Source organism: Megalobrama amblycephala, linkage group LG7 (assembly GCF_018812025.1).
Source record: "Megalobrama amblycephala isolate DHTTF-2021 linkage group LG7, ASM1881202v1, whole genome shotgun sequence".
Lineage (NCBI taxonomy): Eukaryota > Metazoa > Chordata > Actinopteri > Cypriniformes > Xenocyprididae > Megalobrama > Megalobrama amblycephala.
Genome location: NC_063050.1, coordinates 14,269,636 through 14,295,948, shown reverse-complemented (window position 1 = coordinate 14,295,948; position 26,313 = coordinate 14,269,636). Strand labels below are relative to the sequence as shown.

General features: G+C 36.1%; 2 protein-coding genes across 5 annotated transcripts in view; one reads left to right on the top strand and one right to left on the bottom strand.

Moving 5' to 3' along the window:
• Positions 1 to 26,313, top strand: part of LOC125271747 (NACHT, LRR and PYD domains-containing protein 12-like) — a 1,137,836-nt gene that overhangs the window by 629,910 nt on the left and 481,613 nt on the right. The window lies entirely within an intron of this gene.
• Positions 1 to 26,313, bottom strand: part of pkd1a (polycystic kidney disease 1a) — a 96,848-nt gene that overhangs the window by 67,415 nt on the left and 3,120 nt on the right. The window contains exons 2-4 of one of the 2 annotated variants that reach the window (XM_048195965.1): positions 5,634 to 5,705; positions 3,442 to 3,519; positions 594 to 757 (exon numbers count right to left, since the gene is read on the bottom strand). In XM_048195965.1, coding sequence (XP_048051922.1) covers positions 594 to 757; positions 3,442 to 3,519; positions 5,634 to 5,705 — 314 coding nt within the window. The remainder of the gene's footprint in view (positions 1 to 593; positions 758 to 3,441; positions 3,520 to 5,633; positions 5,706 to 26,313) is intronic. The other variant, XM_048195966.1, reaches the window with a different exon arrangement.

The following is a 26,313-nucleotide window of genomic DNA, read 5'->3' as shown; positions in this document are numbered from 1 at the left end:
TTGTCATGTAGACATTGAGATTTTGGCTTGTGAACCGGAATCGGTAATAACCTTCTTTCCAGGCCAACATGGCTTTACGGTTAGGGTTATATCGCCACCTGTTGGTTTGGCATGCACTGACAGCGCTTCATAACATGTTTTTGCGTTTTCATGTGGACACGACATGCGTCACTAGCGCAAGACGAGCATTTGTGGTAAAAAGTATTTACATTTTTTTAGAAAATGATTGATTGCTTCGCTAGATAAGACCCTTATTCCTCATCTGGGATCATGTAGAGCCCTGCACTGAAACTGCAATTTGGACCTTCAACCAGTTGAACCCCAGTGAAGTCCACTATACAGAGAAAAATGCTAGAATGTTTTCCTCAAAAACCTTTTCCATTTCTTTTCGACTGAAGCAAGAAAGACATAAACATCTTGGATGACATGAGGGTGAGTAAATTATCAGGAAATTTTAATTCTGAAGTGAACTACTCCTTTAAGGCAGGTGGCCGGTGAGTGTACAGATAGTAGAGTGTCTAAAGTGGACTATCGAAATAAAGTGTTGCCATATTCCTCATGCTTAAATCCAGGTGCATGTGTGCATCACTCACCACAGGTTTGCACACTGACATTGAGCAGCGGTTGGTTTTTCACCTCAGGTGGATGGTCACAGAGCATAGAGTTGGGTCGCTTTACTCTAACGCCTTGTTCCTGCAACCAGCTAACCAACCGCACAAGCTTACAGTCGCAGACGAACGGGTTAGAGCTCAGATCTCTGGGAAAAGAGAGAGAGAAAATTTCATAAACTGACATCGGTTGAAACATTATACGGCCCTTATTCAAACACTGAATGTGTGATAAGGATAGTAATTTAAAGAGCATTATTCTGCGCATGAGGATGTGGTCTGACCCGGAGGTGAGGCTTAAGTCTTATTTGATATGTACACAAATGATCACACCGCAGCGGCAGAGCAATCTGTCACCGCAGACTTGCCGTTTTATCAGTCCAGGAAACACAACACAGCACTCTAATCTATAATTATTGCGGAACTGAAAGAAGTTCAATGGGGAATTTTAATCAGGGTATGAAAGCAGTACTTGGAGAGTCACAGAGGGAACGCTATACTATAAAATGAAGCTTTAGCTAATGAAAACAGCAATAGAATCTGGATAAGACTATTTAACCACTAGATAATATGTGAATCATTATTAAATCGCAAAGGAAAAGAATCTTAATGTTTCTTTTATCTTCAAAACAAGATTATAATCATTATCATTTGGCAAAAAGTTACTGCAATAAAATTAAAGGTGCCGTAGAACATCTTTTCAAAAGATGTAATATAAATCTGAGGTGTCCCCTGAATGTGTCTGTGAAGTTTCAGCTCAAAATAGACCCCATAGATTTTTTTTAATTAATTTTTTTAACTGCCTCTTTTGGGGCATCATTAACCATGCACCAATTCAGGCTGCGCGGCCCCTTTAAATCTCTCGCTCCCTGCCCTCCCGAGCTCTCGACTATAAGTGCAGTTATACAGTGCATAAACAAAGTTCACACAGCTAATATAACCCTTAAATGGATCTTTACAAGATGTTCATCATTCAAGCTGCATGCATGCATCGATTCCTGTGAGTAAAGTATTTATTTGGATGTTTACATTTGATTCTGAATGAGTTTGATAGTGCTCTGTGGCTAACGGCTAATGCTACACTGTTGGAGAGATTTATAAAGAATGAAGTTGTGTTTATGAATTATACAGACTGCAAGTGTTTAAAAATGAAAATAGTGACGGCTCTTGTCTCCGTGAATACAGTAAGAAACGACGGTAACTTTAACCACATTTAACAGTACATTAGCAACATGCTAACGAAACATTTAGAAAGACAATTTACAAATATCACTAAAAATATCATGTAATCATGGATCATGTCAGTTATTATCGCTCCATCTGCCATTTTTCGCTATTGTCATTGCTTGCTTACCTAGTCTGATGATTCAGTTGTGCACAGATCAAGATGTTAATACTGCCTGCCTTTGTCTAATGCCTTGAACATGGGCTGGCATATGCAAATATTGGGGTTGTTATTCAACTATGCCGAGGTAAATTCAATTTTTGATTCTAGGGCACCTTTAAATGAAACAATGTGGACTCCTTACAACCATTAAGATTTCCTGACATTATATTTTCATGTCAATTAAGCATATTTTCTCTTTTCCAGATTCTCATTACTGTAAAACAGTAATCAACAACATCTTGTCTGCAAATACTACCAACAAGTAACTAACAATGGCACATATACATATATATTTAAATAAAATGCCATGTCATCTTTTATTGGAGTAGATTTTGTTGTGTTTAAACTAAAAACCTCAAGTGCATCTGGTTGATTTGAGTATAAAATAAAATAAAATAAAATAAAATAAAAAAATAAAACGTCTACTGCATTAATACAAATAAAAAAATGAAAAAAAAAAAATTTTTTGCAATAAATAATGTCACAATATATTATTTAATATTATTTAATGTATTCATTTACTCAAATAAAATTTGATAATAAAAAATAAGAATGTCTGCTGAAATAAAGAATGTAATTATATAATAATTCATTTATTCAGTTCCTCATAAATAAAATAAAAATAAAATAAAATGTCTACTGAAATAAAAAAAGTCATGATATATTATTTCATTTATGAATTTACTTAAATAAAATTGAATAAAATAAAAAGTAAGAATGTCTGCTACAATAAAGGATGATATATTCATTAATATTAATTTATTCAATTCCTCATGAATAAAATATACAATAAAATTAAATAGCCTACTGCAATAAAATGTCAATATATATTATTTAAATTGCTAGTGTACATTTATAAATATACATGATGGTATAACATTTGTATTGAATTTAAGTGTTCTACAGTAATGAGAATCTGGAGGGATAAATAATGCTGAATATATGCCAAGAAATCTTAATAATGAGAGGCTTAATTTTCATTAAGGAAAATTGAAAAGTGAACAGGTCATTTCTATTCTATCACTTTTTTTAAGCCTTACCAAGCATAAACAAGCAGTTCATGTGTCTCATAAGTTCTTTATTTGTGAGTGGGTTTAACAAAACTGGCTGTTTTTTGTGCAATGGATGTCTCTTCTAATGACAAACACAGTTGGGCAGGATTGTAACTTTCTCACATACACACACACACACACACACACTCAGCGAGGTGTCAGTACAGTCGGATGTGGGACTCAAGCCTCTGGGTGTGTCTGTTTCAGGATCTTACACAACGATGCCAGAACAGATCCACCACTCACTTATATAAGACAGACCCGCAGTATTGAGATCTAGTTCACATCCAAGGCCATTCAGCTTCTTTTCAGGTTTTGTCGTGAATGTTCGAGAACACAAAGTGTGAAGGTTATACGTGATGTGTGTGACTCTGTACTTTGTGTTTGTACTCACATCGTAATCGTAGTTAAATTTAATAAATTAACACATGTTCGTTCCTCGATGGTGGTGATCTGGTTGTTGCTCAAATCTCTGCAAGACATGAAAGACAAAAGTCAAACGTATATTATTGCTCAGCCTTTTTTCCTTCTTTCTAAGTCATTTCTTTCTTTTCCTCTCAGTATAATCGTTCCCTTGTTCAGCCTTTGGAGCAGCATATGGAAAAGTTCTGGAGTGATTTTGGTGAACCAGACAGAGTGTGTGTGTGTGTGTGTGTGTGTGTGTGCGTGTGTGTGTGTGTGTGTGTGTGTGTGTGTGTGTGTGTGTGTGTGTGTGTGTGTGTGTGTGTGTGTGTACATATACCGAAATGGAGCAGGAAATGGTGCAGTCAAAGCCTGAAGCAATGACGTTTAATTGGTTGTAATGAGCATGTGATTGAACTCATGATGTGTGTGTTGGAAATGCTCATTTGTTACTGTTCACACAACAAAGATGAACGTAACTGATTCACTTTTCTGCTTATTTTGCTTTTGTTTGAGCTGAAAGAATCGAGAGCGCCTGGTCGATTCGCGTTCAGTTCCTCAGCGTTTGACTCTGCGGTTCGGGAGAGACTCCAGAAAGATCCGCCTACACATTCTCACCATATGAGCTCAAAAAACGTCTGGGAACTAGACCATCCTGCCACCCACACACACACTTACAGCTCAGCGAACGGCCCACAGTCGAAGATCCCGTGAGGAAGAGTGATGTGTGATAAGATACATATTGATTTTGTGTTGATAGTATTTTAGTATTTTAACATTTTAGCATTTTTAAGTTTAATATTATGTTCAGTTTCCCTTAAATAAAATAAAAAAACTTTATTAATAATAACAAATTGATAAAAAAATACATAATGATTTTGTGTTTTTAGTATTTTAACCTAATATTATGCTCAGTTTCCCATAAATAATAATTAATAATAATAATAATAAAAGACATTTTATGTTAATTTTAATTATTTTAATACAACTTAATGTTAATATTTTCCGTTCAGTAAAATAAAAAATGTCTACTGCATATATAAATAAGAAATATAAATAAGAAATTCTTATATAAATAAGATACATAAAAAATACATAATTTTGTGTTTTTAGTATTTTAACTTAATGTTCAGTTTCCAATAAAATAAATAAATAAAATAAAAATATTTATTATTAATAATCAATTTTAAAAAAGACATCTTGATTTTGTGTTTTTAGTATTTTAACCTAATATTATGCTCAGTTTCCCATAAATAATAATTAATAATAATAATAAAAAACAACTTGATTTTGTTCATTTTAATTATTTTAATACAACTTAATTTTAATGTTTTCCATTCAGTAAAATAAAAAATGTCTACTGCATATATAAATAAGATATATAAATAAGAAATTTTAACTTTACCTTTTGATTTTTTTGTGTTTTTAGCATTGTAATTGTATTAAAATAAGGTTATTTTAATATAACTTAATTTAAATATGAATTTAACTTAATTTAAATATTTTAAATCATTAAAATAATATAGTCTACTGGAATAAAAGATCTCATATTTCATACTATTTCATTTATTCAGTTTCACATAATAAAATAAAATACTTTATTTATTATTATTATTATTATTATAAATAATAATATTAATGATTTCACTTTACATCATGTTGTGTTTTTTAGCATTTTAAACAAGACCATTTGTTAATGTGAATACAAATTAAACAATTTCAATATTGCCAGTCATTTAAGCCATTAGAATAATATTGTCTACTGCTAAAAAAAACAAAAAACAAAAAAAAACAGTTGTAAGTATACATGATGGAGGCATTTGACTGCATTATAGTAATGAGAATCTGGAGAGAAAATGGGCTGAAAATAATTTCAAGAAATCTTAATGGTCCTAAAATGGATTCATTTTTATTGTGGAAAATGGAATTAATATATAACTGATTCTTGAGGGGGGAAAAGTAAACAGGAAGCTGCAGATTAGAAAACAATTGCCTTTTTGCTTTAGCACAAGCTCAGGTTTACAGCAGACCACCTATTATACATGCACACGATTGCCCCAGACCACCCATTACAGACGTACGCAAAGGACTGTGTCTCAAGCACGCGTACAAACAAACACACACACACACACACACACACACACACACACACACAGGCTCGCGCACGAGAGACGTGGCACTCACAGCTCCTTGAGGGCGGTGAGGTGATCAAAGAGGCTCCAATCCACAGAGGGAATGTGGTTTCTGGACAGATCTCTGCAACAGAAGCCAGAAAGAGACGGTTAGACATTTACACACACACTCAAACTCTAGCTAAACGCTGTAGAAACCTGTTCATGTGGGAAGACTAAGCCATTTTGAAACCCATATGACTTTCTGTCTTCTGTGGAACATAAAATGTTCTGCTGAATGTTCATGCTGCTCTTTTAAAGTGAATGGGGACTCAACCTTGCTCCACAACTGACCACAAAAGCATCATAAAAATAGTTCATGTGACTCGTGCATGACATTACAAGTCTTCTGAAGTCATACTGTGGATTTATGCGAGTATCAGACTGAAATGTTATGCCCCTTTTCACAAGATGTGATGTAAGTCTCTGGAGAATGCATCTGTGAAGTTTCAGCTCAATTATTATAGTTTGTCAAATTTGCCCCTATTTGGGTGTGAACAAAAACACACCGTTTTTGTGTGTGTCCCTTTAAATGCAAATGAGCTGCTGCTCCAGAAGGGGGCGGAGCTTTAACAGCTCATACTTCGGTTGCTCAACAACAACAAAGCGGGAGAATCTCACGCAGCCAAAACGAGGATTGTCAGTAACGGTGTTCAGCCTTACATTGTTCAAAACGGAGTCGACACTGATGGAGAGACTCAGGAAGAAGTTCTTTTAGAATGAAACTGGACGTTTCTGAATGGTTAGTGGATAAATTTATGTAGTTGCTGTGGAGTTGATTCAACTCATTGACTAGCATGTGCCGTCATGTTAATCTTTTGTGCAAATCCAGTGTTGAATTGACCCTCGTTTGTGAAGCAGTCCGGCGTAAAATGACGGCATGACAACAAAACTCTACTACAGCAACTCTTTCTCTTCTCTAAAGCAGCCCAACATGGCCTCACCCACCTTTGTTGTGTGTTCTCGGGGGCGGGGTTTATGTAAATTTTGGGGTCACTGATGTCAAAGAAAATATCTCCCTTTGCGTTGAACTTTGAGTGTCGTAACTTTGCAGATGTTGTTTATGTTCTAACAGCAACATTACACACTAACTAAAGTTACAAAAGTGAAATCATAATCAAGGACCACTTTAAATCTTCCCCGTTTGCCGTAGCTCTCATTTTCAGCTAATTTGTGGTACTTTCATCATGACACTTTTTTGGGACCACAACAATGTAAATCACTGCTCATTTGTGAAGAAAGAAAGCAAGCAGTACAGGTTTCAAACACCGTGAGTAAATGATGACAGAAACTAAATATTTGGGTAAACCAAGCAAGTCTCTTTTGCTCATCAAGAAGGCATTTATTTGATCCAAAATACAGTAAAACAATAATATTGTGAAATAGTATTACAATTAAAAATCTGAATATATTTTTAATGTAGTTCATTCCTCAAGTTCATATTTCATCACAGATGATGCAAAGTACAAACAATCAGAATAATGAACCAATCATCATCTGTCTTCCTGATTAACCAGCTAATCAATGAAACCAATTATGTAACCTGTGCTAACAGACAAGCACAACAGAAGGACGTCCACACACATGTGTGTGTGTGTGTATGAACTCTGTTCCCAGAAGAAAACATCTGTCCATTCCAGACAGACTGTGTAAGAGAGGAGGAGTTTTACTCAACTGACCGTCGACTCTGTTGAAAAGCCTCTGCTAAAGTCATTATTGTGTCAGATCCTCCTTAGTTGCTCACTAATAGGAGGACGTCTTACATATCATCACGTTACATAAGACGTGTGTGTGTGTGTGTGTGTGTTTGGTAAGTATGGTAACAAATCTGAACATTATCAGTGTATAATGAATGACAGTGTTGCGCTCTTCTGTCACTGAGGGACTGAGTGTATTTTTAGCAGAATCAGATTGATATAGTGTTGTGTAAGGGTCTCGGAAAGTTTATTTAGGCAACCGGAATGGAAAGAAATACCTTCAGCTCACAGAGTCATGAGATGACGGCCAGGTCAGGTAACAGTTGAGAAATCAGAGAAAAACTTCTGCCTTAAAAGAATAGTTCATCCAAAAATTATCCCATGATTTACTCACCCTCAAGCAATCCTAGGTGTAGGTTCAGACGAACACAATCAGAGATATATTTAAAAATATCCTGACTCTGCCCATATCCTGAAGCTCCAAAAAGTGCATCCATCCATCATAAAAGTTATCCATATGACTCCAGGGGGAGAGAGTCGAGATCTGGCGGATGACGTAGCTCCTCTTCCCTTATATTGACATTTTCTTTATAATGTATAATGTTTTGTTGCTCTATCCTCTGTGCTTCCGCATTCATCAATTCTCACGAGCTAACATTACAGCTATCACGCGTCGGGTCAGAGGTCACCCTTCCTCCAGAACTCGACCCTCTCGTGAACGCACATATGTTTTTAGTGCAAAAAAGTTTTTAACATTATAAGTGAACCTCAAGGAATATATTAAAATAAAGACAAATCCATGCTGGATGGACAGGCAGTTAAAAAAGGTCACAAGTTAAACTCATGAACATGGAAATAAGAACGCTAACCCTGGGTTTACAGCTGTGCAGGATTAATCTTTAAATCTCTTTATTTATATGTTGTTCCTTCATTTATTTGTACAGTTTATTGATTGCAGAAGCTGATGATTTCCACACAAAGCTTCAGTGTTTCTGAGTGCCTGATTGCTGGAAAAATGAACGGTAGGACGGCCGCTCCAATATGAAGTAGCTCTCACGTGTGGGTCACATTTTCCATGCAGCATTTGAAAGGCTTGATTTAACGTCCAGATTCACTTCAACAGACAAGAACAGATTGTGGTTGTGCTGTTTTTCTGCTGGACAGAGAGGCGGGAACGCTGACTACACACTTACTTCATAACTAGAGCTGGAAGAAACGCTCACAAGCAAACCACTCACCAAAACATATCATGGTACTTCCATGTTTGTTGAGAAATATACCATGGTATTCTTTAGAGCGCTATTTGTTAATCACTCCATGTTATGGATCAAAGTACATGTTCAGGTAACATTTCATATTTCAAAAATAGCAATATATAGATATATTTTACATAATCATATTAAGGATTTATTAAAGGGGTCCTTGATAATGATTTCACTTTTTTAACTTTAGTTAGTGCGTAATGTTGCTGTTAGAGCATAAACAACATCTGCAAAGTTATGACGCTTAAAGTTCAATGCAAACTGAGATATTTTCTTTTACAGAAATCACAACAAACGGCTGGTAGGGACTACAATCCTCATTTTGGCTGCGTGAGATTCTCCCGCTTTGTTGTTGTTGAGCAACCGAAGTATGCTCCGCCCTCTTCTGGAGCAGCAGCTCATTTGCATTTAAAGGGACACACACAAAAACGGCGTGTTTTTGCTCACACCCAAACAGGGGCAAATTTGACAAGCTATATTAAATGATCTGTGGGGTATTTTGAGCTGAAACTTCACAGACACATTCTGGGGACACCGGAGACTTATATTACATCTTGTGAAAAGGGCCATAATAGGGGTAACCCTTTAATAAGGGTTAAAATCAATACTAAAATCCTATAAAGAAAAGAATTCTTATTGTGACATTTTCATTACAATTAAAGGAATATCTAAACATAAAATGTTTTAATTTTAATTAATGTATATATATTATATAAAAATATTTTAGTAAGAGTTGTTTATTGCTAATGTTTGTTTTTTCTTAAAATATTATTTTATAAAATAAAATAAAAAATTATAGGTTATATAGCAGCAGTAATAAAATTTGGGAAACTAATTGTCTTTGCAATAAATGTCACAGAACAAAAAAACTTAATAGACTTGATTTGAAGGCAAAACACTTAATATTTACAAAATAAATAACAAAATGTGTCTGTCACCAACATTCCTTCCCATTCCTGTGTGACCACAATCACATCAGTCACTGGAAGATCCAAATATGACGTCATGCTTCTAAAAATAGAATTCTGATGATGTCAAAGAGAAGGCACTCATGCATGAGATCAGAATCCCTCCTGATTCACAGCTGGCATGAGGGTGGAAATGGGGTATTATCATGACAAATCCATATTCACAATAACATGAGCTATTCATTATAGAGCCAAAATAAAGTTAGCAGAACTGCAGCGTATGAATAGATGCAAGGACACATGTGTTTCTTTGAGAACGCAGATCTAGTTACCTCCTCCTCTGTAACATAAAGCACCAGTGTGCGGCCTGAACATGACCATATAAATCTGACCTCTTTGGTTTATATTAGCAGAAGTTAGGCTCCTGTGTGCAGCTCCGCACCAGAGCCCGGGCCCCTCGGCGGAGCTGCGCGAGGGAGTCAACGTGCGACATATGGTTCTGTTTTACTCTACCAGGCGCGCTGATTTCACCTTATAAGGGCCGAAGGGCCGTCTGGTGCCACTTCTACTAGAGAGAGAGGGAGTGAAAGAGACAGAAAGAAAGATGGCAAAACAGCCCAGAGAGTCTGTTACAGCTGGCCATATTCATGTAAGACTGGAGGAAATATGACACTTTTTCCCTTCAGTTCTTCATATAACGCTCGGTCTACACTGCAAACATTGTTTGTTGACTATAGAATGTTCTAGTTTTGTGTCGCTCACTCTCAGTGCAGACATTTACAAAGGTTACAGCACATTATATACAGTATACAATTTGTGAAAAATTATAAACTTTCTAAACTGTAGAATGCAACATTGGGGTCACATTACCTACCAAGTGACAAGTTTGTCTGCAAGTCAAAAAACTAAAAATCTGTAAAATCATGGCAAACTTCTGGTTTACGTGCCCTGCACTACTTAACAAAATTTTCATATACTGTTAGGGGTGAGATACTGTGACGAGACAGTTAGCTCTCGAGACAAGACACGAGATTGTGTTCACGAGAATGAGACGAGGATTAAGAAATCCTCAATGACGAAATACATGACTGGAAAAATAGTCTGCAGATGGATTTGATACGTTTTAACTAATCATCTTGTAATGATGAATGTCATTTCAGTTCTACTTTCTGAGTATGAATTATCATATGCAGTTAAAGACAACAATACTCTGTAAAAGGTTTTGCCACAAACTCAACTGACTCTCCTTTATGATTTCATATGTCTCTTCAGAGCTTAGAACTGTACATGATTCATGAGCTTCCACAACTTTTGATCTCCTAACTGAACTCATTTCCACAAATTGATCATAGAAATAAAAAAGTATAAATAAAAAGAATAACACAGTTTTCTCTTAGTCTTATTAAGTGCAAACAATAAGTGCAACTAGGGCTGGGCGATATATCGCATGCGATTGTCACGCCCATTTCGTCAGTAAAGCCGGTTCCCTGATTACCACTAAATCGCCATCACCTGCTTTCAAATGGAGCGCCATTGAATAGACAGAGCCGTAGTTCACTGACAAGCTACGCAATATCGCGTTCATTATCGAAGGCAATTCATCTGCGAAACCGGCTTTACTGACAAAATGCACGTGACAATCTCATGCGATATATCGCCCAGCCCTACATGCAACCATAATCAAAGTACTCTCTCAATATTCAAAATCTAAAAAGAGAAATTTTCCTTAAGCATGATACAGAGCTGAGATATTTGCATGCATCAGGGAGCCGCTTTCAAAATGCAGGGTATTGAAGTCATGTTTGAATGTGTGCTCGCATTTTACTTTTGCTTTCGATTTCACGATCACGCATACTCTGTGTATAGGGAGCGGCGGTGGTGAGCGCACATTCTACAATACACTTCACTTAGGATCTGTTGTGCAACGAATTAGGGCTGAACGATATATATCGCGATTTATCGCAAGCGATTTGGCAAAGGCTGCGATTATTTTATGCACAGCTTGTCAGAGCTGTACAGCTCTGTGATCAGTAGTAAATGATTCTTCATCTGAAAGCCAGAGGGCGCTCTAGCTCAGAAACTCCAAATACAGGTGCTGGTCATATAATTAGAATATCATCAAAAAAGTTGATTTATTTCACTAATTCCATTCAAAAAGTGAAACTTGTATATTATATTCATTCATTACACACAGACTGATATATTTCAAATGTTTATTTCTTTTAATTTTGATGATTATAACTGACAACTAAGGAAAATCCCAAATTCAGTATCTCAGAAAATTAGAATATTGTGAAAACGTTCAATATTGAAGACACCTGGTGCCACACTCTAATCAGCTAATTAACTCAAATCACCTGCAAAGGCCTTTAAATGGTCTCTCAGTCTAGTTCTGTAGGCTACACAATCATGGGGAAGACTGCTGACTTGACAGTTGTCCAAAAGACGACCATTGACACCTTGCACAAGGAGGGCAAGACACAAAAGGTCATTGCAAAAAAGGCTGGCTGTTCACAGAGCTCTGTGTCCAAGCACATTAATAGAGAGGCGAAGGGAAGGAAAAGATGTGGTAGAAAAAAAAGTATACAAGCAATAGGGATAACCGCACCCTGGAGAGGATTGTGAAACAAAATCCATTCAAAAATGTGGGGGGAGATTCACAAAGAGTGGACTGCAGCTGGAGTCAGTGCTTCAAGAACCACTACGCACAGACGTATGCAAGACATGGGTTTCAGCTGTCGCATTCCTTGTGTCAACCCACTCTTGAACAACAGACAGCGTCAGAAGCGTCTCGCCTGGGCTAAAGACAAAAAAGATTGGACTGCTGCTGAGTGGTCCAAAGTTATGTTCTCTGATGAAAGTAAATTTTGCATTTCCTTTGGAAATCAGGGTCCCAGAGTCTGGAGGAAAAGAGGAGAGGCACACAATCCACGTTGCTTGAGGTCCAGTGTAAAGTTTCCACAGTCAGTGATGGTTTGGGGTGCTATGTCATCTGCTGGTGTTGGTCCACTGTGTTTTCTGAGGTCCAAGGTCAACGCAGCCGTATACCAGGAAGTTTTAGAGCACTTCATGCTTCCTGCTGCTGACCAACTTTATGGAGATGCAGATTTCATTTTCCAACACCTGCACACAGTGCCAAAGCTACCAGTACCTGGTTTAAGGACCATGGTATCTCTGTTCTTAATTGGCCAGCAAACTCGCCTGACCTTAACCCCATAGAAAATCTATGGGGTATTGTGAAGAGGAAGATGCGATATGCCAGACCCAACAATGCAGAAGAGCTGAAGGCCACTATCAGAGCAACCTGGGCTCTCATAACACCTGAGCAGTGCCACAGACTGATCGACTGCATGCCACACCGCATTGCTGCAGTAATTCAGGCAAAAGGAGCCCCAAGTATTGAGTGCTGTACATGCTCATACTTTTCATGTTCATACTTTTCAGTTGGCCAAGATTTCTAAAAATCCTTTCTTTGTATTGGTCTTAAGTAATATTCTAATTTTCTGAGATACTGAATTTGGGATTTTCCTTAGTTGTCAGTTATAATCATCAAAAGTAAAAGAAATAAACATTTGAAATATATCAGTCTGTGTGTAGTGAATGAATATAATATACACGTTTCACTTTTTGAATGGAATTAGTGAAATAAATCAACTTTTTGATGATATTCTGTTTATATGACCAGCACCTGTATGCCCTGCCGCAGAAGATAACGTATGTCATTCCAGGAAATCCCTATGTGCGTCATACTATTGCTGTAACTGAATAAACTGAAGATTGAAACGCTTTGATTGCTTAAACGACTAATAACACACGACTGCCTTATTCTGTGTAAGAAGCCACATCATCTCACAGAAGGATGCTCAACTGTCGTTATTAAGTGAGTTTGGAGTAAAACATGTTATTAAATGTTGTCTTTTGTTGGACAAGATGTTAATAAATGCTTCTCATGTCTGGAAAGATGTTTGATGTATGTTGTTTATTCAAATGTACATTATAAGCGACTCAAACTCACAGTGCTTTCAGTTGGATTAGGATTTGGAGCCATACTTCATTGACAAGCTGCGCATAAAAAAGAAAAAAAAACAATCACAGCCTTTGCGATTTCATAATCGCACTAAGAATTGCATTTAAGTACAATTTCAATGTTATTTTTATATCGCGCGATACATCGTGCAGCCCTACGACGAATCCTCCTCCATGGTCTTGCCAGTCATTTCGTCATTTACTCTCGTCACATGATCAGTAAATGTAGCGGTGGCATATTCTATCATAATTTCACCCTCGCATTCCATCATGGCAATATCGCAAGACAGCTTTTCATCTCGACGCGAAATCTCGTCACATTTTAATCTTGCTGTTGTGAAAATGTCTGAAAGGAATACTAGCAAACTGTGCCTGTATCTATTGTACACTGCCTTATATTTTTTAAAAACAGTATTTGAAACTGCAGTTTATGTTTTCATTTTATATTCAATTTTGTGTAAAAGTCTCGCATTTTGTCATTCCAACCAGACGAGAGAGAGAATGAAAAATGTTTAAAAAAAAACAAAAATTAAATACATTGTAGGATCTCACAAAGATAACATTGTTTCTGATTCAGTAATGGAAGGTCAAATTGAGCACATTGCATTGTGGGATATAGTTTATTAGTGTGCTCACTGTGCAGTAGATTAAATAGGCATTCCATGCAGAATGAAATTTTGTATACTGTTCACAGTATAGCTACATGCTGCAAAAAATAGTGGTAGTATAATGAAACGTACTATGAAGAGTAAACATAGCATAGTATGCAATTCTGAACACAGCCATGGTGCAAGATAAATGGACTGGAGCGGTCAACTCTGACGATGAGGATGACAACACTGACCATTACCATCAACATTAAGCAGAGGAGAGCTGTAATCGCCACAGCAACACAGCCAAGCCACAATTGGCTGTAACCACGGTTACACACTAACCCACTAAACAGCAGTCTGTCTGTTGTGGCTGTGTTGGAAAAAAGTAAGGCTAGGAGGAGGGGGAATAAGGAAGAAAAAGGAAAGAATTTTATGGCACGCTCCGTTTTGTTTATGTTCGAAATTTCAGGAGGAGGGGCTGAACAATTCTTGCCAGCACTCGTGTGTGTGTGTGTGTGTATATCTTATTTATTTGAGTGAGTGTGTGTATAAATAAGAGCCAAAATGTACGTGTGTTTGTGTAAATATTGAGTCTGAGTGAGTGTATTTATGCACTCGAGCACAAATGAACGTGTGTATTTGGTCCTGATAAGTACCAGATTGGTACCGTAACACCTCAGGGGCATTTGGTGAACAATCGCCTACTGTGAGCGGCCCGGATCTGGCTTTATTCCTCAGCTGGGCTCTTTGGATCTGTCTGACCCGGGCAGAGCTACTTCATTCTGGGCTCACATGTGGCAGAGCGGGCCCCTTTCCTCCTGGAAGTCAGTCCCAGGAGACTGATTAACAGGGTACTTTCCAATTGCCGGGAAAAGAGAGGAGGAGGAGAGAGAAGCTCCGTTCCAACACCAAGCGAATTGCAGTGATGCCTAGTACCTATATAGGCAGAAGCCTTTTGAGGGGGTGTTCACACAACACACGTCTTTGCATTCAAATACAGAATGCAATTGAGACATGTTTTTACTATTAATAACTTGACACACTGTCTTAAAAATGTAATGCTAATGGCACAAGATGCTGAAAAAAACAGCGAGACATAATAGGTCAACAATTGAAAAATGGTGACACTTTCATGACAATTAAGCACATTACTCCAATCCTCATTTACACTGAAAAAATATAACTCAGTGAAACTTTCTTTAACTCAGTGAAACGTGCACACGCAGCATCTCATTTAATTATGTCAACACAACAAATGATGTGATAGGCTGCTGGTCACAGAACACGCAAATTTTACAATCATAATGTGTAAATTTGTATTGTCGCCAGCCAGTGGTGATCTCAACAAAAATATCACTCGCAAATTAAAGGTCCCGTTTTTCGTGGTTTTTTGAAGCTTTGATTGTGTTTATAGTGTGCAATATAACATGTGTTCATGTTTCGCGTGTAAAAAAACACAGTATTTTTCACATAATTTACTTATCTGTATACCGCTGTTTCCACTGTCATAAAAACGGGCTGATGACTTCCTTGTTCTATGAAGTCCCTCCTTCAGAAATACGTAACGAGTTCTGATTGTGCCAGCGGTTCCTGTGTTGTGATTCGACAGCAGCTTAGCGAACCTTGCCCGGAAAGGTCACGCCTCTTACCATAACGTGGAGATTGTAAACATGTCTTTAATTTTACCCTATCAATCTGAGCCGGAATCAGACCCGGTGATTGGACTGCGGGATGAAAATAACAGCGTTTCGACGACATGGCGACAAACACACTCTACAAACGCAACTCTTGTGTATTCCTGTGGGCGGAGGTTAGTCAAAGAACTGTTTTAGTGACGTCATTAAAGAAGGAAGTAGAGGGATGTAGTCCAAACTGGCCGTTCGATGTAGGCGACTTCTGTTAAATAAAATAGCTCGCTTGGCATTGAACTTTGAGCTTTAAAATTTTACAGATTTTATTTATACTCTAACAACAACATTACACACTAACTAAAGTTTGAAACATGGGATCACGAAGAACGGGACCTTTAATATTTTTGGTAACAAATGTGACCGTTTTAGGCCCTGATTATATTATTTAAATTATAAAATATTTACATAGAATAATAAATTGTGCTGCACTTTAATTTAAGACATTGTCTTACTATTTTTACTATTAATATCTTCACACACTGTCTTAAAATGTAATGCTAATGGCGTGAGATGCTGAAAAAAACAGAGAGACAAAATAGGTCAACAATTAAAAAAATAGTGACACTTTCATGACAATTAAGCAAATATTACTCCAATCCATATCCATATGACATATAAGAGGTCATCATACTAGAAGAATATCCTGTAAGTTTTAGAGCTGAAAACTTCCTTGTTAGTCCAATAAAAGCTTTAATTGACACCAGACCCGGCAAACGACAGGATTTACAAAGTGGAGATCTATGACGTCAAAGGGCAGCAAGCACCGCCTCCGCAGAAGAAGATCAACGTCTACTTCATCACTGCCTGTTTAGCCCCGCCCACCGATTCGCGCAATAGAATATGTAGCCTAAGTAACATAGGCCTATGTGGTGCTAAACCAGATCGAGCTACTAAGCAATAAACATGCCATTGAGGATTACAAAATATTGTGCAGTGCCTGGACCCGACAGTGATGCAATAACATGTCAGTAACTGTGTTAATTCTAATGCCTGATCTGATATTAATGATTCATGTACAGTCAGATGATCTTTGTCTGTGTGTCAGTGAATTAAACCCATGACTAAATTTCAACTTGTGTTGTTTCTCTTAGTAGGATGAAAATAATCTGTTATTTAACGGTGATTAAATTATATAAGCGATCAAATAAAGCTCCCTTTGCAATTGTTGGAGCAGCGTGCTCTGAAGCGGTCAATCAAACAGCGCGAGTTTATCAGTGACTGACATGAAAAACTCCAGTTTTATTCAACGAATCTCTTAGTTATATCGCGTTTGCATTGTTAGTGAAGATGAAAGCATTTGTTAGTGTGCAGAAATTGAGTTGCAATGACGAGATCACTGCTTTCATGCACTCAACATGTCTGTGATCGGCTACAATGTTCATCTCTGCAACCTTTCATGCCACTATCTAAATATAATGCCATACATCTAAATGTAATGCAGCACTTTTCACGATTAGTCAACCTTGCGAGCTGTAATAGTAAAAACGTGCTAAAAGTTTGAGAGACTTAGCTATTTCATATGCAAAGATGTTAGCCAATCACAGCAGTGGGCGTTTACACAGAAGTCTCACAGCAGACACGCCCCTTAAAACAGAGCGTTCAAACCAGAGGGCTAAAATCAGGGTAGGAAAAATGCCTTTTATTTCTAAATTATGACAATTTTGGATGTAAAAAGCATACTAACATTATAAGTGCACCCCAGGAAACATTTTAAAACAATAAAACAATGCAGTTCATGACCCCTTTAAATTATAAAATATTTAGAATAATATATTGAGCGGCACTTTAATTTACTATTAATAACTTGACACACTGTCTTAAGAATTTAATGCTAATGGGGTGAGATGCTGAAAAAAAAAAAAGACATAATAGATCAACAATTGAAAAATAATGACACTTTCATGACAATTAAGCACATATTACTCCAATCCTCATTTACATTAATAAAATATTCCAATTACTGTAATGCAAGAAAAATATTTACATAGAATAATAAATTGTGCTGCACTTTAATTTAAGACATTGTTTTAATATTTTTTACTATTAATAACTTGACACAGTCTTAAGAATTTAATGCTAATGGCGTGAGATGCTGAAAAACAATGAGACATAATAGATAATACTTTCATGACAATTAAGCATGTTACTCCAATCCTCATTTACATTGAAAAAATATTATTCTAATTACCGTAATGCAAGAAAACATTTAAATTATATATATTTTTTTACATTTTTAAATATTTACATAGAATAATAAATTGTTCTGCACTTTATTTTAAAAAGTCAGCTCGAAACGGAAGTAGTGTTAGTCTTTTCTTCCCTATTGTGGCGTATATCCAAGTGAAACGGCTTCTTAGGGTGGAACTCAGTTATATTAAAAAAAAAACTGATTCTCATTACTGTAATGTGAGATAATGTATATATATTATTTAAATTGTAAAATATTTAAGCAGGACAATAATAATGCTGTACCGTTTTTTATTTTAATAAAAGTCAACATAAAGCGGAAATTGCGATTGCCTTTTCTTCCCTACTGTGAAAAAAATGTAGGACAGGACTTGATTTTGTTCATCTGGAATTGATTTGATCATTGTTACGAAAAACAAAACAAAAAACTGGTGCAGAGACAGAACACAAGACAGAGTGACGCACAAATATTACACGAGTTTGACATTACCGTGTTGCTAAGCTAACACGCTACGTTAAATAAGCATAAAAATGCACAGAACACAAATATATTGGGTCAAATACTGCATGGTAATTTGACTTGAGTATTTCTTATTGATATTTTTTGGTGATGAATAAATTAAAATACATTTAAAGTGTCATTTCTCTCATCTCACCATCTTAAATTATTATTTTTTTCACTCAGCTCATCGCAATGAGATTGCATTCTCAGTGAAGGAAACGTTTGAGGCGGTCTTATATTTTGACCAAAAGATAAGGTCTCTTGGGAGACAAAGTTATTACATTTTGATGGAAGATTATAAAGACATTTTTTGGAATAACTGCCAGTCCTTCACAGTAAAAAGCTCTTCGCTCTGTCCTTCCTGGGACATTCTGTCCATTTTCTCTTTTTACTCTGCCGCCTCATGAGCTGTCTGGATCCCAGCTGGCTCTCGCACACAACCGCAAGCCTACGGCGCACATACGACACAACAAACAACATCAAACGTGATCTGATCTCAAGATGTTTAAAAAGACTAAACAGGTCTGATTGATTTCATACACACGAACACACACGCACGGCAATGACTGTTATCATCTGTTATCAGAACTAGTCCTTTAAGAAAAAAGTAACAAGCGTGTACTCAGACGTGTATGAGAGATCACATCGAGAATATCACACCTATCAAAACAACACACACACCAACCACAGACCAGCTGCGCACTGACTCACTGAATCATTTGTGGAGTGATATATTGACTCACTGAGCCAGAGAATCATTTGCTGCGTGAGCCGCTGACTCACTGTTTGTACAGCCAAATGACTCTGAATCAATGAAGCCGAACCACCACAAAGGCACCTCAAAAGTTTGTTTATATCCAAAAGTGACACCATATATTAGCAAAACTCCCTCCATACCGGATGAATCCCACAAAGCCTGTCAAGAACAAGTCCAGGTCATTTTTCAGCCCGAAATCAAAGAAAGAACAAGAAATTATACTTTGCATTTAAAAAAATGGAAGCCTATTTTTTTTGACAATTAAGCACATTTTATTCAAAATTATCATTTAAATTAAAAGACTTATTACTGTAATATGTGAAAAATATATTATTTAAATGGTAAAATAATTATACAAAATAATACATTGAGCCTTACCATATTTAATTTGAATAAAAATAAATAATGGTAATTTCAGTAATATAGTAAATTACATAAATATAATATCATACTATATAAATATATTATGCTAATATAAAAAATATAAATCTGTATATGTATAAAAAAATACATAAATATAAAAATATTTAATAACAAATATTTTATATAATTTTAATAATATATAAAATTTATTACATGAATAAAAAAATATATTTAGTCAATCTGTACCCATATTCTATTTTGAATATTTAATTCATTCTCAACACCTATTCAGTTGTTCCACTATACAGGTTAGCCAATCAAAACAGAGGTCATTTACATACAGTAGTCTTAAAGATACAGTAACAAAAGATAAAAACACCCTGTTTGGTGGAAGGAGGAAAAAGGTCATGAACTTCAGGGACAAATATGAAACGTTACCAAACTGTCCTCACAGCAGACCGTCACGACACAGTAGGCAAAAATATTTCAGCCCCAACTTTATTTACATGGTTCTATTACATAACGTGTTATCTGCTTTTATACGACCCCTTTAAATACTCACAGTAGGAGAAGCCCAGCTGTCTGCAGAAGAGAGAGAAAAACATCAACAGAGAGAGAGGGATGGAGGGAAAGCTCCAGACACAGGAAATAGAGGCTCAAGGATCTGGAGCAGAGAGGAAGTCATCGATTGGAGACAGAGCGAGATTGAGAAAGCCAGATTAATACAAAGAACGAGTGTGTTTATACGTGTGGAGCGCTCATGTTTATATCTGCTGTGAGCGGTCAGTGGATGTTCTGCTGAGGAAATGACGTACATGTGTGTAAAAGCTAAATTAAGTCCTCAATCATTGCTCTTCCACAGTATTGTTATCATTAACTAACACTGTTAAAAATCATTTTTCGTTAATTGAAATTAAATAACATTAACAATAGCTGAAATGAAATAGCAAACATTAGATTAAAAGCTTAAACTTAAATGAGAATTAGAAATGTTGCCTTGGCAACTAAATAAACTGAAATAAAATAAGTTTAGATTGAAGCACTAAAGTTACTAAAACTGAAATTAAAATAAATTAAAGCTAAATAGGAAAAAAAACACCACAAAATTAATAAAAACTACAATAAAAACTGATTAAAATAAAAGCTAATTCACAATATTAATAAATACTATAACAGTGAAAATCAAAATCTCAAAAACTACACTGTAAAAAATGTCTTCAATTAACTTTTTAAGTTATCTTTTTTGCACTGATTCAGTAAAGTTGTATTTACTTAGAATATTCCATCTTTTCAACTATTTGAAAATTTAAAGTTACTTGAACTTATAAAGTTTAGTTGGATTAACTTTATGAAAGTAAAGTGAACTTAAATACTGTTTTTGGAGCTGTTTAATCATCCTCTGCTAAGATTTTAAGAGATTTAACTGATTTGATTTGCATTTGATATGTTTCAGTGGCTGTCATCAGATTGCTTATTATTTGCAGTAATTAATGAAAAACTTGTCAACCGAAACTTGACTGAAACATTTGAAATAAAATAATTATTTATTTGGCTGAACTAAAAAAATAAGCCAAATTAGGTGAAATGAACATGATCTTTAGTACTGAAAATGTAAGTTCACCTTACTTTCATAAAGTTATTCCAACTAAACTTTGTAAGTTTAAATAACTAAATTTATCAAGGTGAAACTGAGTCAATGTAAAAAGATAACTCAAAAAGTTAAGGAAACTTGAAATTCACAATAACTCACATTTCAAGAACATATTTCAAACCAGACTAAAATATGACAGGAATGTTATCAATTTCTTACCCTCATATAATACTACTCTCTTAAAAATAAAGATCCAAAAAGGTTGTTTTTTTTGGTTTTTTTCTCTCAGCCATGCCATAGAAGAACCCAAAATGGTTCCCCAAAGAACCTTTCATGAACAGTTCTTAAAAGAACCAGAACCCTTTTCCACTATAAAGAACCTTTTGTGGAATTGAAAGATTCCATGGATGTTAAAGGTTCTTCAAGGAACCATCAATGCCAATTAAGAACCTTCATTTAGTGTAAAAACAAATTTCTGGTGCATTTGAGCTATTTTCAGTCTCTGGTGAAGCTCTATCAACAGAAATTCATGTCAAAATGTTTTAATGTGTCTTTTAATATATCTTACGTTATAATAAAAAAAAAAAAAATAATGACCCAGAACATGTTTTGTGCCAATCCTGTTACATATTTTCTCAGTTAAATGTCCAAAAATGGTTTGACTAACCAATAAATTACACCAATCCACATTATATGGACGATATTTTAGTACTTTGTGTCCAAGAAAAAAAAAAAATCATAGAAAGACCTCATCATAACAGTTGAAATGGGGTTCACAGACATGGACCAAAAGCCACAAAAGTCTAGTTTTCATTTCATGGGGTCTTTCAGCAAAGACACAAAAAGCCAGTCTTGAACCAATGGAAAAAGACATGCAATGCAAGTCAGGGACAAATTTATCAAGGACGTAAACACATGTGCAGAAAACACACGCGCTCAGGGTTATCGAAGCCTTCGCAGCATGTTATTATTCTTCCATTCGGCCATTGTGTAGTAACTCATGCAAAGTCGTCTTGCTGTTTTTTACTTCAGTGTTGCCAGGGTTTGACGCTTTACTGCCTCAGGCTCTCAGTGCCAGCGGAAAGAGATGTGAGAGTACAGGGAAATGCATGAGAGCAGTTATTTTTACTTGCATGGGAATGAACCCATAGATAAATACAGGAGTGAAGCAGGAGGAGAAGGAAAAAGCATACTGAGATGATCAAAAACATTCCCAAATATAACAACCACACCAGCACTAGCGAGTTAATGATGAATCAGTGTTCTGCTAAATAAACCACAGCCAGGCTACAAATGACTTGCATAACTAACAGTGTCTGGCACAAACCTTCCTGGAGATTTTCATCAAAACTAAGGCGTTTCAACCTGTTGATTCGGTGCATGCAGGAGTCAAACTCTAGATTGTGTGTTTTTGAAAGCTGCCACCTGATTGTAATATGACAAATGTGGAATAAAAGGTTTAGTTAATGATTATAAGTAGCGTTTTCAAAGTCAACCATCACTATAGCTCATTCTTCACCCCAAAGTTTAACACTTCAGTAAATGTCGATATTTAACTTCCTTTAACTATTAAAGATTTAAACCATTTCCGAATGTCAGAGACGTGCTGTAAAATATTGCCCGTCTTTATTACTGTGGGTGTCTGTGCTTCTGTTTACGGTGATGTCATGATGTGAGACTGTCATGGCAACAAAATAAACCTCCCACCTCATATGGTCAGTGAGTTTTATCCCAGCCTGTAAAACACACGTACACAGATGCACTCAGACAGAAACTCATGATTTTTCTTGGCGTGATTGAACCATTTCTGAGAGCAGGAATTCAGTCCTTTTTCTCAGTCTAATGTCTCCTTTCCACACAGTAATATCTCCATTTTCAAGTTCAGACAGAAGAGCAAACCGCAAACCTGGGTAAAAAGGAGACACTAAAAAAAAAAAAAAAAAAACTAACACTGATCAGTGAAGGCCATTACAGACCACTGAAAAAAACTGAGGATGCACCTTTTTTATATTATATTATATTATATTATATTATATTATATTATATTATATTATATTATATTATATTTTCTTTAACTAATTGATTAAATAGAAATAGAAATTTAACGTATATCAACCAAATGCTAACTTTAAAGTGGTCCTTGATTATGATTTCACTTTTTTAACTTCAGTTAGTGTGTAATGTTGCTGTTTGAGCATAAACAACATCTGCAAAGTTACGACGTTCGAGGTTCAATGCAAAGGGAGATATTTTCTTTTACAGAAATTGCTTTTAAGAAGTACAACAAATGGCTGGTAGGGACTACAACAAACTTCTTCCTGGGTTAGTGACATCACAAACCTCAATTTACATAAACCCCGCCCCCAAGAACACACAACAAAGGGGGCGAGGCCATGTTGGGCTGCTTTAGAGAAGAGTTGTTGTAGTAGAGTGTTGTCACCATGCCGTCATTTTATGCTGGACTGCTTCACAAACGAGGGTCAATTCAACGCTGGATTTGCACAAAAGATTACCATGACGGCACATGCTAGTCAATGAGTTGAATCAACTCCACAGCAACTACATAAATTTATCCACTAACCATCAGAAATGTCCAGTTCATCATCATTTTGGCTGCGTGAGATTCTCCAGTTTTGTTGTTGTTGAGCAACCGAAGCGCAAGCTGTTAAAGCTCCGCCCTCTTCTGGAAAGCCGGCCGAGATCAGCAGCTCATTTGCATTCAAAGGGACACACTCAAAAACCACTGCAGACCAGCAAAAAACAGTAAAGACTAGGGCTGGGTAAAAAATATTGATTTCTCGATTTTAATCTATTCTCATTTTTACGAACCGATATCGATTCTTAAATCCCAAGATTAGTCTAGTCTGTTTTCAGTTGATGAATGAGCAGAATATGCGCCTTCCATCCAATAAATCACAATAATATTTTTGCTTTGTTACTTTTGATATGAAGCAAAGTCTCAGATTTCAAATGACGTCCATCTTATTATGAGATTCAAAAAATAAATACCGTTTTTGTGCTGTTTAATGTGGCGTGACAGATCGCTTTAGCACCTCAGTTAAAGAGAAGCATGTGAACATCCTCTCCTCCGCTTTAATACCAGTTACAGCGCGAAATAAACATGAATAAACATCTGAAGGTGTGTTAAAAGATACAGTACAACTTACTGAAATCCGTATCATGTCTCGTGTAATCGCTCAGTCAGTGTTTCAACCTCGGAAAGACGTCAATAAAACGGCTTGTAAACAATGACACGTAACGTCACATTTACCTCAGAAAAACATATTCAGTGACCATAAACTCATTAGTCAGCTAGAAAAGTGAACTCTAGAAAGCAACATTCTGATAAATATAGATATGCACCGTAACATATTCATATTTTTTAATGTTCTTCAATATTTAATGCATATTTGAATAAATCAGTTATGATAGCCGCGATTTAAATGTTTATATTTAAAAAAAAACGAATTGGAGTAGAAATATGATTATGTAATTCTAAACTTTATTTATAATAAAAACATCATTGAGTGTAATTTAAGTGTTTTATATATAAATAAGTTAATTTAACCTTCAATATTATTATAGTAGTACCAGCTGACTTACACATGTGTAGTTTACAGCATTAGTTGAGAGATTTTATTTCCTCTAGAAAATTTGCCATGTAGTGTAACTGAAATACTACATCCAAAATAATTGAAATCGAATCGAAATCGTAATCGAATCAAATCGAAAGCATGTGAATAGTAATCGAATCGAATCATGAAAATTGTCAATACCCAGCCCTAGTAAAGACCACTGCAAACTATGGAAAGGACACTATACAGACCAGTACAAACCAGTAAAAGACCATAATATAGCCACACTGACTACAGCTCTTTTCCTGCAGATGAAGCACATTACATCAGCGCTGATCATCTGTGGTCACTGAGTCTATGATGGTTCCTATTAAACATGAGCAAATCAGTGAATCATTGCATGAGGAGAAACAAAAGAGAAAGTTTAGCAAGCCCAAAGCGTCTGGCAGTTTACTATAGACGGCTCATTGAGTGTGAACTGCAGTGTGGAGATGCTCGGTGCGCCTCCAACGGATTGAAATGGATTTCCAATATGCAATCACACAACTTCATATGAAAGTTTGTGCTTTGAAAGTGTGGAAAGCAAATAAGATGAGTGAGGCAGGTTCGATTTGCGCACACTTTCGTCCAGATTTCAGTGCAGCTGTGAACTTGAGTCTCGCAGCCAGAAAGTGGTCCATCTAAACATTCTGTGCTTTAAATATTTGAAGCAGAAACGTATATGAAAATCAGACAAACATCAGCAGCTCAAAAACTCAAGACTTTATCCTTCATTCCACATCTCTCGCTTCCTCTAGACAGAGAAGCTCCAGTTTGGTTAAAACTTCAGCTGCTTTATGTTATTAGGTGAAACTTAACCCACCAAAAACAGGCAGAGAAGTCTTAAAACTGTAAAAAAAAACAATGCAAAAATGTTCACAAGCAGCTCCTGTTGTTCATAAATGACATCAGTGTGTACCGTCATGAACTAGGATGGGGCTAGTTGTCACAAACTGTAAATCTTAGCAACTATAAGATTTCTAGACAAAAGTCCATTTGCATAAATGCTTGTTTCAATATCGTCATTTCAGTATCATTATATTTGGCCCATCTATTAGTCGTGTTCAATGAACTGGATCTTTTTTTCATGGCCAAAACAGTGGAAATCCAATAAACTTTTTCTGTAGCAAACACTTTACGCTTTGCGTTTATACATAAATTGACTTTCAGAAATACCCTGAGAAATATTCACTGGAGAAAAACATGCAAGAGCCCTGCAAATGTAGCCTATTATTATTATTGCCAATTTTACAACGGTTGCCTGATGAAAGATTTCAGTTTTAAACTTTATGCCCCCCCCAAAAAAAAGAGAGTTCAAAGTATCAGATCTCTCTGCACATACATCTGTAGCCTATGTGAATGGATAACACATGCTCGAGCTCGAGCGCCACAGAAACAAGAGTAAAGAACACAGTGTTCTCAACGCAAGGACGCTGTTGCACGACGCACCGCAACTCCATGTGCGTGAACTCTTGATGCATCTGCTGCTACATAACCTGTGT